The following is a 12,609-nucleotide window of genomic DNA, read 5'->3' as shown; positions in this document are numbered from 1 at the left end:
GTGAAGTGTTGGCTGATTCCGAGCTCCGCACACCAGCTCCTGAAGGGAATTTCAGCGAACTGTCGCCCGTTGTCAGATATCAGAACGTGCGGAATCCTGAAGCGGCAAACTATGTTTTTCCAGAAGAATTTCTGAACTACTTTTCCAGAGATAGTGGCCAGAGGTTCCGCTTCCATCCACTTGGTGAAGTAGTCGATGGCTACCATGAGGTATTCGTATCTCCCGGGAGCTCTGGGGAAAGGCCCCAGAAGGTCTATTCCCCACTGGGCAAAATGTCAAGGACTGTGGATGGGGACCATCTCCTGAGTTGGCTGGTGACGCAGCGGGGCATACACCTGACAAGCTCGGCATTGCTGAACTAGTGCCGCGGCGTCCCGGAACACTGAGGGCCAATAGTAGCCTAGGAGCAGGTATTTTTTGGCCAACACCCGAGATCTCACATGCGCCGCGCATAAGCCTTCGTGAACTTCTCTGAGGACATAGTCGCCCTCCTCGGAGGTTACGCACTTTAGCCAGGGAGACAGGTACAACCTCTTATAGAGGGTCCTCCCAGCATACGCGTACTTGGTAGCCCTGAGCTGGAGTCGTCGGGCCTCGGTCTTGTCCTCGGGGAGGATACCCGAATTGAGGAAGTTTACGAGGGGAGACATCCAAGAGGCCGAGCTATTTATAACTAGGACTGGGGCCGGGTCGATGCTTTTTTGCTTGATTACCTCCACGAAAACTTCCTTATTCAGGTGGGCAAACGAGGAAAACGTCAATTTTGACAGAGCGTCCGCGCGCTTGTTCTGTGACCTTGGCACCTGCTCGATTTCGAAAACATCGAACAGGGTTATCGCCTCTCGTACCTTAGCCAAGTATCTTTTCATGATGTTCTCCTTGGCCTCGTACTCCCCGCGAACTTGGTGGACCATGAGTTGGGAGTCACTCCGGACCTTGATCGCAGTTATGCCCATCTGGTGGGCTATCCGCAATCTAGTCAATAGGGCCTCGTACTCCGCCTCATTGTTGGAGGCCGGGAAGTCAAACCTGAGCGCGTAGGTCAGCTCTTCCCCGATGGGCGATGTGAGAAGTAGGCCGGCTCCGCTCCCTTCCTTGCTCGAGACCCCGTCCACGAACAGTACCCACGGCTCCTCCGGCCGTACCTCTTCGGGCAAGGGGCTTGGCAAGCTGGTCCCTTCAACAAGGAAGTTCGCCAGAGCCTGAGCTTTGATTGCGGTGCGAGGCCGATAGCCAATGTCATGCTCGGCCAGTTTGACGGCCCATTTAGTCATTCGGCCTGAGACCTCAGGCTTTGTAAGTATCTGTCGTAAGGGCTGATCAGTCATGACAACAACGCTGTGGGTTTGGAAGTAAGGTCGGAGCTTCCGGGCGACGTGCACCAGGGCAATGACCAATTTCTCCGCCGGTGTGTACCGCGTTTCCGGTCCTTGTAAAGCACGGCTGCCATAATATATTGGCCTCTGGACCCCCCTGTCTTCCCGCACCAGGACCGCGCTAACGGCCTCGCGGCAGGCGGACAGGTATAGGAACAGGGTTTCCCCTTGCTCCGAAGCGGTCAAAGTGGGCAGCTCGGCCAAATATGCCTTCAGGTCGGTGAAGGCCTTCTGGCACTCCTCAATCCATTGAAAGTCCTTGGGCGCTTTCAAGATTCGAAAGAAGGGTAGCCCCCTCACCGCGGAACGCGAGAGGAATCTATTCAGCGCGGCCATCCTCCCCGTGAGCCGCTGGACCTCCTTTACGTTCCTCGGAGGGGCCATATCCACGATGGCCTGGAGCTTATCCGGGTTGGCCCGGATTCCCTCGCGGGAGACCAAGAACCCCAGGAACCTTCCCGACCCAACCCCGAAGGTGCACTTCTTCGGGTTCAGCCGCATCCGGCTCTCCCACAGAATGTTCAGGGTTTCTCTCAGGTCAGGAACGAGCTGTCGGTCAATTCGACTTTTGACGATCATATCGTTCACGTAGATCTCCATGCTCCTTCCGATCTGGTTTTGGAACAATTTGTTAACCAGGCGCTGGTAGGTAGCTCCAGCATTTTTTTTAGCCTAAACGGTATTGTCCGGTAGCAGTACGTTCCCTCCTCAGTGATGAAGGAAGTTTTTTTCCGGTATTCTTCAGCCATCTCTATCTGGTGGTATCCTTTGAAGGCATTCAGGAAACACAAAACGTCAAAACCCACAGTAGAGTCTACTAACCTGTCGATCCTCGGCAAAGGGAAGCAGTCTTTCGGACAAGCTTTATTGAGGTCTGTGAAGTCCATGCACATCCTCCAGGATTGGTCCTCCTTCTTTACCAGGACCGGGTTGGCTAGATAGGTTGGGTAATATACCTCCAGGATGATCTTGGATTCCAACAGCTTGCCGACCTTCTTCTTGATCACCTCATTCTTCTCTGGGGCGAAATTCCTTTTCTTCTGCTTCACCGGCTTGACGCGGGGATCCACGTTGAAGTGGTGGATGGCCAGGTCAGTCGGAATCCCAAGCATGTCCCCTACCGTCCACGCGAAGACCCGGGAGTACTCCCTCAGCAGGGCCTTTAACCCCTCCTTCTCCTCGGAAGGCAGCAAAGCACCGATGCGGGGGACCTGGTCGGACTTGTCCTCTCTCAAGGGGAACTCCTCGATCTCGTCCCGGGTGCCCAACTGTCGGTCCTGCTCCTCCGGGATGTAGGGCTTCAAGCTGGTCGTCTGAGCGACCACCTTCTCCTGTCCCCGAAGCACGGCCAAGTAACAAGCTCGAGCCACCTCTGGATCTCCGTGTACTTCTGCTATTCCCTCCGGGGTGGGGAACTTGACGCTGAGGTGGTGCGAGGAAGGAATAGCTCGGAGGGCGTTCAAGACGGGCCGACCAATGAACATATTGTACGAGCATTGTTGTTTGACCACCACGAAATTGACGGGAATGGTCCGGCATTTGGGCGTCTGCCCTACCGTGACCATCAGGGTGATCATTCCCTCCGAGTTAATGGGTGGCCCGGTGAAGCCCACCAAGGGTGTCCAAATCGGGGTCAATTGTCCGTCTTCAAGGTCGAGCTCCTTGAACACCCGGTAAAACAGGATGTCCACCGCACTTCCTTGGTCAATGTACACTTTTTTCACCCGATAGTTATTGGTTACGACGTCTATCACGATGGCCTCGTGGTTCCCTGACGCCAGGGGAACAACATCCCTTAGTCCGAAAGTAATCTCTTCGTCCATGCACAGGCGCTTCATGGAATCGTCTCCCACAGGAGGAGGTCGCCAGTTTTTCCGAACTGCGTTGCTGTCCCCTCCCGTGGGACCCCCAGCGATGATGTTAATCACCCCCGCCAGGTTTTGAGTGTCCTGGTCGAGGGAGCGCTCCCGAGGAGTATCACGCCGCTCAGGGCGGTCGCGACGCTGGCCCTCTCTCCTGTCTCTGCGGTAGGTGCGCCCTGCCTCCTGACCTGGTCGGCCTTGCCGTACAAACCGTCCCAGGAAGCGGCGCTGGATCAGATCCTCGATCTCCCTCCGCAGGGCCCAGCACCCCTCCGTGTCGTGCCTAACGTCACGATGGAAGGCACAGTACCAGTCCTGATTTCTCTTGTTCTGGGGTGTCCCCATCTTAGGTAGCCGTTCCCCTAGACCCTCCGCCTCCATAACGGCCAGGATCTGGGCCCTAAGTCGAGTCTGGGAAGTGTACCCTTTTTCCGGAGGCGGTGGTTGAGCGGGGGCTTTCTCCTTTGAGAGTCGGTCAAAAACGTTCTTCTTGGCCGGGTCGGCCTTGTTCTCGGGAGGGTTTCCCCGTCCCCTACGATCTCTGAACTCCCGATCCGACTCGGTCTTCAGGCGTGCCGCCTCCTCTGCGTTAGCAGCGGCATGCGCCCTGGTCAAGAACTCCTCCAGATCTCCGGGAGGTTTCTCGGCCAGTTTGTAGAAGAGCTCCTCTGCCCAGAGCCCGTTCATGAAGGCGGCCATTACCACCTTTTCATCCTTGTCCCTGATCTGCAGGCTCTCCGTGTTGAAGCGGGCCATGAAATTCCTCAGGGACTCATCTGGCTTCTGCCTGATTGCCATCAGATGAGCCGCGTTTTTCGAGTAAGTTTTCGAAGAGACGAACTGGGCGACGAACTGCCTGACCAGTTCGGGAAAATTTCGGATGGATCCTGGTGCCAGACCCTTGAACCAGAGCCGGGCCCTCCCCTTCAGGAACATGGGGAAGGTCTTGCAACGAATCTCATCCGCAGCTGTTTGTAGACGCATGTGAGTAAGGAAAACCGAGAGGTGGTCCTCCGGGTCGGTCGAGGCGTCGTATAACTCGATGTTCGGGATCTTGAATTTTCGGGGTAGCGGGTAGTCCTCTATCCCCCGGGTAAACGGCGAGACTGTGTAATTGTTCTCGTACAATTGCGGTCGCAAAATCTGCTCAAGTTCGTCCCGGACAGGTTTCCACTGGGGGGGATTACGCGGTCGGCTCCTGACGGATCGGTCGGGAGAGCGTTTAGACTCATTCCGCGCAGGCTTCCAGAGGGAGAGGTTTCTCGGTCAGCCCCCAACGGACCGGTCACGGGAACATCTCTCGCTGTCCCCGACCACCGAGGCCCGTGGCCGGAGGGGGGTCCGTGGCCGTTTCCTTCTGGGGGGTTGGTCCCGTGACTCATCCTCTGAGGGAATGGGAAGCGATTCCTTCTGCTTCTCCTTCGCCTTGGAAGTTTGTGCGCCCCCGGTTTCACCCCCCCTCCTTCGCCTGTCGAACCATGTCTTCCAACATGGGGAGGTTCTCCGTCACGAACTGGAGGATCTGCTGCCTCCGTTCCCCTGAAAGGGCTGAGCCCCCAGCGTCCCGAGCATCCTCGGTCTCCTTTCGCCGGGACCCCTCGCTGGCTCCAGGATCGGCGTTCTCGATGGTTCGCTTGGAGCGCGTTCTCGCCATCAACACAACTATACTTACCTCTGTTCCCACAGACGGCGCCAACTGAAGAAGCACTGAGCTTCGCTGGACCGAGCTGACCTCCTGGGCTCGGCGTGCTGATGAGGAGTGCACGTCCAAACCCTCCAAAGCAAGCAAGAAAAGGTCTATAGGGTGGCTATCAGGGGAGCCCCGAGGTTGTCCCCGGAGGCACTCCGACGGTCAAGTTAGTTTTTCGGTAAGTGAAGTTTACGGGAAGTGAAACAATAGCGCGTACTTGGCTAATAGTGAGCGTATCTTGTACCATGTTACCATTTATACTTGCTTGTGAGTCCGACCTCCGTACGTTTCGAGACCTACCCAAAATAGTCCCAATCCCGCACTGAGGGATCCTCCCCGTCCTCTATGGGATTGTTCTCCGGAACCCTCCGGAGCCCTAGCGGGCGGTGTGCCCCAGGATGGCTCCCATGGGCATGAAGTGCAAGCCCAACTCTGGCCTTCCTGGGCTGCCACGTGTCTCGACTCAGGACGGGGCCTCTGCACTACCAAAAGCAAAATAAGGATGTTAATTCAAAGGTAATTTTCACTGCAAATCTTCAGCACAATTTAGATTTGGAAGCATATTTGACACAAGAAAAAATGAATTTATAAATTAATTAGAAATGTTTAATGATTTTAAACTCTACTATTACTATAATTTTTGTGCTATCACAGTTTGACCACCCCCTAACCAACCAACCCCTAGAGTCCTGACTCTGCCACTATTGAAGACAAGGGTAACACTACAAGAGTTTGAGATGTATTACTATTTGCTTCAGAATGCAAGACTTGGCTACCAGGATAATTCGTGATCTATACTCTGCTCATCTCATGTGTAATCCTTCTTGTTATCCTTATCTGGACATTGTCAAAAGTGCCTCACGAAATCCTGGAAAATTTTCATGTTATTTAATCCAGGGTCATGTTCAAATGCAAATCCAATTTCGATCACCTAACCACTGCTGACATTTTCAACTATCAAGTGAGCTGGACATTAATTTTCTTTCAACATCATATTCAAGGTGATGTTGAAGCCATGCTCTGTGCTTGTTAGGCAAGAACTGATTACTAGTCTTTAGCAAAATTAGAAAAAGGAAATAAAAAACTATGCTAATTCCAGCCAAGAAAAGAAAAGGGAAAAAGCCCAGATTATTTCAATAGAACAAAAACTTCTCAAAAAGATGCATTCCGCAAATGTCAGAAAAGATTCCCAATTTTTTGAGAACAACACTGTATTTTGTTAATGGAAATAAAAATTAAGATTTATTAGAAGTCGGGAAGAGCTCAATAGTGGACAAACTGCCTAGTCGGGCAATGAACAAATAAAGCATGGACACGACAAACTGATTTCTGCCTTCAGATTAAAGTATTAGCCCAAAAAAAATTGAAAATCCAAGAAATAGAAAAGAGTAGATGATACTAAAACTCACTTGTTTTTTATAGAAAGGATGTTTACAAAAATGTTACAACACTTTGACCTCAGACATAACTCTCTCACTCTTGGGAGAAAAAGAAAATCTCTCCATACAACTCTTGTTGCAGAAGAGTTCACAATTTCATCTTGTAATGCCACTTGACACGTACTCTCTCTCTGCTCTTTTCAAGAATTTCAGCTTCAGACTTGAAGGACATTTGGGAGGGCCTAAAGGATTGGTGAAAAAAGTGGGCACATTTGTGGTCCAATTTACTGTTAGCTTTGGTCATTTGTTGGATTAACAGAAAAAGCATGTGAAATAGGGAAAGAAGGCAGAATCAAGAAACGAAGAAGTAAGATACAAATAGAGGAAAATTGGCTGCACTTCTGCTATATATTCATTAAAAGGGTTCAAATCATGTAAATTGATGTGACAAAATACGATGACCGTACATCTTCAGCTGCCGAGTTCGGCACAGGCAACTGTGGCCCAAAACGATTTTGTGCTACAAATCAATTCAGGTAAAAAGACCGGTTCATAGTCGGATCGATCAAATCGACCGGTCCAGTCGCGATCTAACAACACTGTGGACGGCAGTGGTGTCGTGAAAAGGAAAAAGACGAATAAAATGACATAAAACAATACAAAAAAATAAAAAATATAATATAAAAAAGAAAATTTTATAATTTCTTAAAAATCATTGCTATAAAGTTACCAAAATACTCGTTGGGTTTTCATCAGAACCCATTACTATTACCCAGTTTATTGTACCCATAGTAATAGTGATTATAGAATTCGAACCAAATAGCTCTTTAATTTGTTGTTGTTCAGTTTTTTTTTTCTTTTTCTTTGCCCTTTTTTTTAATTGATTAGGAATATGCATAGAATAAATTACATTTCACCCTTGTTAGCATGTTTAACATCATAATCTCCTATAGCAATAAAATTGCCCCATGTGTTTCAATGTAAAGTATCATGATTAAGTTTAACATTTATCGAAATGAAAAACATTATTTTTATATCAAAACTTTAAAAAAAAAAGGAAAAAAGCCAACCTTTTCATGACTAGATGAAAAAATTAACCCTTAAATCATTTAATGAAAAAGAAAAAGAAAAAAACAAAAAAGGATTACTACTCACATTAAGCAAAAAAGTCAAGCTAGTCATGACTAGATGGAAAAAATTAACCCTTAATTATCTAACCGAGAAAAACGACAAAAAGAAATGAATCAAAACGGATTACTACTCCACATAAGCAAGAGTTAGTTGCAATTAATCTAGCAAAATTGAACAAGCAAAAAAAGGTTATTAAAGTAAAAAATTCAACCGTCCAAACTACAAGCAATATCATGCACAATTGCAAAAAAGAAGATAGGAATGTTACAAATGTTGTGATGCCACTAAAATTTTTAAATCTTTCAATATCATTTCTCTTTATCTCGATACTTTCACGAGTATTTAACATATACTAAGCAATAGAAGCGACATTGAGGTCGACAATCAATCAATAAATATAATAAGCGATACAAGCAACATTGAGGTCCACGATCACTCAATAGATTAATTAGCACTAAAATTATGATAGGTCCCACCCAATTAGCACTAATTAACAATCATGCAACAAACTTAAAGATTTGAAAACCTCAAAGCGACCACAAAACGACTCATGTTTCTGCCTTGGTGGATGCGACAAATGTTTGTTGAGAAAAGCACCACTACCTGGTGTGAAATATGGAGAGCATCTTCGTCATAAAACCTTTGTTTAATTGGGAAAAACCAAAGGCATCATTGTTGTGGACAAGAAAGTGAAGGCCTGCTACTGTGAACCTTCTCGTTTCGGATATTCATTGACTCTCACAACTCTGATTGTATCACAGTATACTTTTCAAAGAAATCCCAGGAAAAAATTTGCATTTTTTTGATGAATTAGCTGAGTTTTAAGTTTTAACTATTGGAGTGGAGTAAAAGGCGGTTGTTAGGAGGTGGCGAAGCTGGTGCCGGTCGCCGGAGCTTCTGCAATCGATTTCTTCAAATAGAGCTGAGTTCGGTGCTCATCAACAGCAGGTATTTTTAAATTCAAGGAAATTGAAAAAGAAAAAAAAAAGAATAAGTTGATTAATTGTTCCATTTCCTCGGCTATTTATATGTTCTATAAGTTGGAAGGAAAAATATAAACAAGATAATGAAAGATGTGGAGAACAAGGGAAACATGATTGGCTTTTTATTTATTTGTCAGTTTCTTAGTTTCTGAAATATTTTTGACAATGGGAAAAAGAAAAATAGAAAAAGAATGAAAACATCTGTTCCTAATTGATTGCTGGATAGATGATTCTTTATTTTTCTTTGGAATCCATTTTGACCTTTTTTTTTTAACTAAAAACATTTGTTGCTCCACAAAGGCTAATATGCTGGGAACTCTTTCTTTTGGGTCTGGTTAATTAGAGAGCCAACCTTTTTTCTTTTCCTTTTTTGGTAAGCTCTGGGTTAATTAGAGAGCCAACCTTAGCAATTTCCACTTTCAACTCTTCTTAAAAGGGAAATTATTTCAATGAAATTTTATTGCTGTAATAGAACGTAGAAGTCCTCCAAAAAAACCAATGTATTGCTCCAAATCAAATTCTTTAAGCTCTAGTTCTGTTCTAGAAAGTCAACCTTAGGTAATTACCAAATTGAGCTCTTCCTAGAGGCCAACACGTAGAAGCTCAATTTCGTAATTATGCCTTGCCAGTGCGAGACTCCGAGAACCACATCACTTTGTGTAATTGGAGAGAGAGATCAATTCCTCCAAACGGTAACAATATTGGATTCTTTTACTAAATGCTCATAATGTCAATTTGGCTTTTCTTTTGCGGAATGCTTTTAATTTCATCTCCAAGAACCTACAAAGGATTAGTTCATTACTTCATTTGCTATATTACATTGTTTTTTTTTTTTTTTGATAAAATAGAAGACAATATTATTAATAAACTAACTCGAAATCATTCAACACAATTTAGTTGACAAAGTAATGTGCGCTAATGGTAGAAAATGCATAAAACACATTATAGATATATTTGATCTAAAAAATCATTAGAATTAACAAAGTTAAAAAAGATAAAAATTACATTGTGAATCACAAGTCATCGGATCTGACTAATTGCATGAGCTGCTCTATAGATATCTACGCATGACTATTTCCTCAAATCTGCTATCAGACTAGTTGAAATTTAAAATTGATGTTGAGACTTAATGAGAAGATCCAAAAAATTTTAGATATAATGCTGAGATCTGACCAAAAGACACAAGAAATTTTAGATCTTACATGTAGATCTAAAAAAATTCACTGAGGAACAAAAAACTAAACAAAACTATCATTAGGATGGTTTAAAAGAGAAGAAGCTCTTACTAGTAAAATGTTAGGAAAGACAAAACTTTCACTAGAATATCCTATGAGAGAACTTATTAAACATAAAATAGAAATAGAGGATAAGGAAGGAAGACCTTGGTTTGAGGCCAGGATCTCCTACAAAGGAAGGACGGTGAAGAGAATTTGGGAGATGTTATGTTTCATTACTTCTCAATTTTGTATACATTACATTGTTACTATACAACATTTCATTACTTCTCAATTTTGTATTTACTAATTTTGCAAAATCATCAGCCAAAAACACCTTGCCAGTGTGCAGCGCACGTTCTCATATACTAGTATTAATTAAAGATACAAATTATACTAGTATTAACTAAAGATACAAATTATTGTACCAAATAGTTATAAATTCAATATCAATTTAGTAAATTAATCAAATTTTAGTTATTCATTAAGGACTCATTTTATTGTACTATTTCTTGGCAATTAAAACAAGAAATTTTGAAAAATACCTACATGATCTTTTTAGGGAAATTTAAAACGAATCTCCTAACGTATGTCCTACTTCTCACTTTAACCCCTAAGTCCCTTTTTTCTTGTAATAAAGCCATCTTGTTATTTGTTTTTCTTTATTACTACTAGAATACACAATTGGCCAAAATCTAAATTTTGGAAAATGTATCTATAATATACATTATTTTTTAGTCGATGTGAGTTTTTTTATCTATCTCTTTCTCATTTTACACCTGTATTCCCAATTCTAGAACTTTCTGTTAATCTATAGTATGTGTTAAGAAAATCCCTACTTTTGATTGAAGGAAATTGTGTAATGACAGCCATGAATCATGGAAAGTGTCACTTTTTTGGATTAGTAAATCAGCTCATAATTTTTATTTCGAAATCATGGATTTAGACCGGGTTGATTGGATTTTTATCTCTGGTTCTGTCTTGTTAATCGTTTATTTTGAATTCTGATTGATGTTTAACTAGTTTTGTTCTTTTTTTGTGCTCTCCATATTTAGATTTGATTGACTATTATTTTTCAGAGTTTGATACTTTGATAACATAGTGAAGTTGTTCTTTTTCTCCTTGGGATTATCGTCTAAGCTTAGAGCTTTCCAATCCTAAGCTAATTTGCTAAAACCAACAAGGGTTTTCCATGATCCATGGCTGCCAGTTTCCATGTTATTATTTTTAATATTTTCAGATTTGGCAAATTGCCATTAGCAATATACTAGCAATCACATGATGACTAATCTATTATTTGGAAAAAGAAGAGAAAAAAATTAATTTGTAGTACCAATGGCGGAGCCAGGATTTTTGGTTAAGGTGGTGAATTTATATATATATATATAGAAAATTGGCAGTTTACTAGTGTAATTTTAAAATCTCGATTTGCATTTTTTTTCTAAGGCACCATTATGTCTAATTGCAACGCAACGCAAAAAGTTCCTAATTAAATTTCTATTTTTTTGTCATTAGATTTATTTTAACAAAATATCAGTAAACTTAAGTGCATGAAACATAATAAGTAAACTATATATATTATTATTACATGCATGTACACTAATGTACTTTTTAAAATGACTATTCATTTCTCTATTTTCTCATTCTTAATGGATTTTAATGGGAGTATGCATGTTTAGTGCTTAATGATTTAAAAATAAATTTTATCCTAAGTACCTTGTAGTCATGCTGTAATTTCAGTCTGCTTTCTTATACTATTCTAATCTATAGGTCCACACGTTCAATAATTGTATTACTATGGCCACGAAACTCATAAACAGTTTCACTCAACTCTTCTTTTCATCAATAACAAGATAGGAACTTTCGCATACTCACAAGATTACCAGCTATTGCCAGAGGTTTCATTTTCTCTTAAAGTGAGTGCTGGCTTCTGTATTTTTTCCCCTTAAATTTAATTTTTTTTTAAATGTAGCTTCACCGCATAAATGGAATTTCTGCAGATTCAACAGATCACCTGTTGCCAGAGTATTCATTCTCTCCAAATCCAAAGTAAGTGCTGAATTTCTTTTTCTTTTTTTTCACACATTATTTTTGGTTGAAATATATATGGCTTCCAGGTGTTCTTGACATTTCATACTTGCATATCATCGCTTCACTTATGCGATTTCCTCCCAACCTTATCATACGGTAAGAACCCAAGGAAATTAAGGATGAAATAGTAGGAAATTCCAGCATTTTTATTTGACTTAATTAGGGTCAGATAAAATCAATTTTCAATATGAATACTTGTATTGCTGAAATTACTGAAACAATTATGTGAACGTATTTCATGTGGTATTATATGATGAGTAACTATGAAATTAATGTGTTTCTTCACCTCCACAAAATTTATCTTACAAGTAAGTTGCTGTTATTTCTTCATGGATGTAGAAAACCAAAAAAAAAAAAATTGATTTAGATGGTCTACTGGTTCAAATTATCTCACACGGAAAAAGAAGTAAATTTGTTAGTCTTGTCATACAACTTTTTGAATTTGGGGAAGTTACCAAATTAACAAATTTAAAGAACCAAAAAAAAAAAAAACAACAGAAGCATTAAAACATTAGCACTTACATACATTAGCAATTATAAAACGATTTTCTCCGAAATCCATAAATGAGTTTAGTTATAGATTCTTAAACAATAGCCACGAATCATTTTTTTTCTGATTTTTCTACTGTTTATTTTGACTACTAATCTAATTAATAATTCTCATTTTGTTCGTTTTTGGAGCACCCGTATTCATATTTGATTGAAACTGTAATCATCTTTTTTTCCCCCTTCACATTTTATAATCTATTGCTAATGGCAATTTGGCCATCTGGGAAGAAAAAAATCACTACTTACTTAAAAAAATGGATGTGGCAAATTACAAAGCCATGAGGCCCTCAGCTGAATGCATCTCTAATATGTTAATCATTGTTGCTATCTTCCC

The 12,609-nt window shown here is 42.3% G+C and overlaps 1 protein-coding gene across 1 annotated transcript; it reads right to left on the bottom strand.

Moving 5' to 3' along the window:
• Positions 1-275: 275 nt before the first annotated feature.
• On the bottom strand, positions 276-1,955 carry LOC113777142. The gene has a single exon (XM_027322183.1). It carries the CDS (start codon positions 1,953-1,955, stop codon positions 276-278), a length of 1,680 nt encoding a protein of 559 aa, XP_027177984.1.
• Between the last annotated feature and the right edge of the window lie 10,654 nt (positions 1,956-12,609).

This window comes from Coffea eugenioides, chromosome 7 (assembly GCF_003713205.1).
Source record: "Coffea eugenioides isolate CCC68of chromosome 7, Ceug_1.0, whole genome shotgun sequence".
NCBI lineage: Eukaryota > Viridiplantae > Streptophyta > Magnoliopsida > Gentianales > Rubiaceae > Coffea > Coffea eugenioides.
This window is presented reverse-complemented; position numbering and strand designations above follow the sequence as displayed.

Excerpts from the sequence above, each read along its gene's own strand:
- LOC113777142 (XM_027322183.1), bottom strand. The coding sequence starts at position 1,955 with ATGATCGTCAAAAGTCGAATTGACCGACAGCTCGTTCCTGACCTGAGA.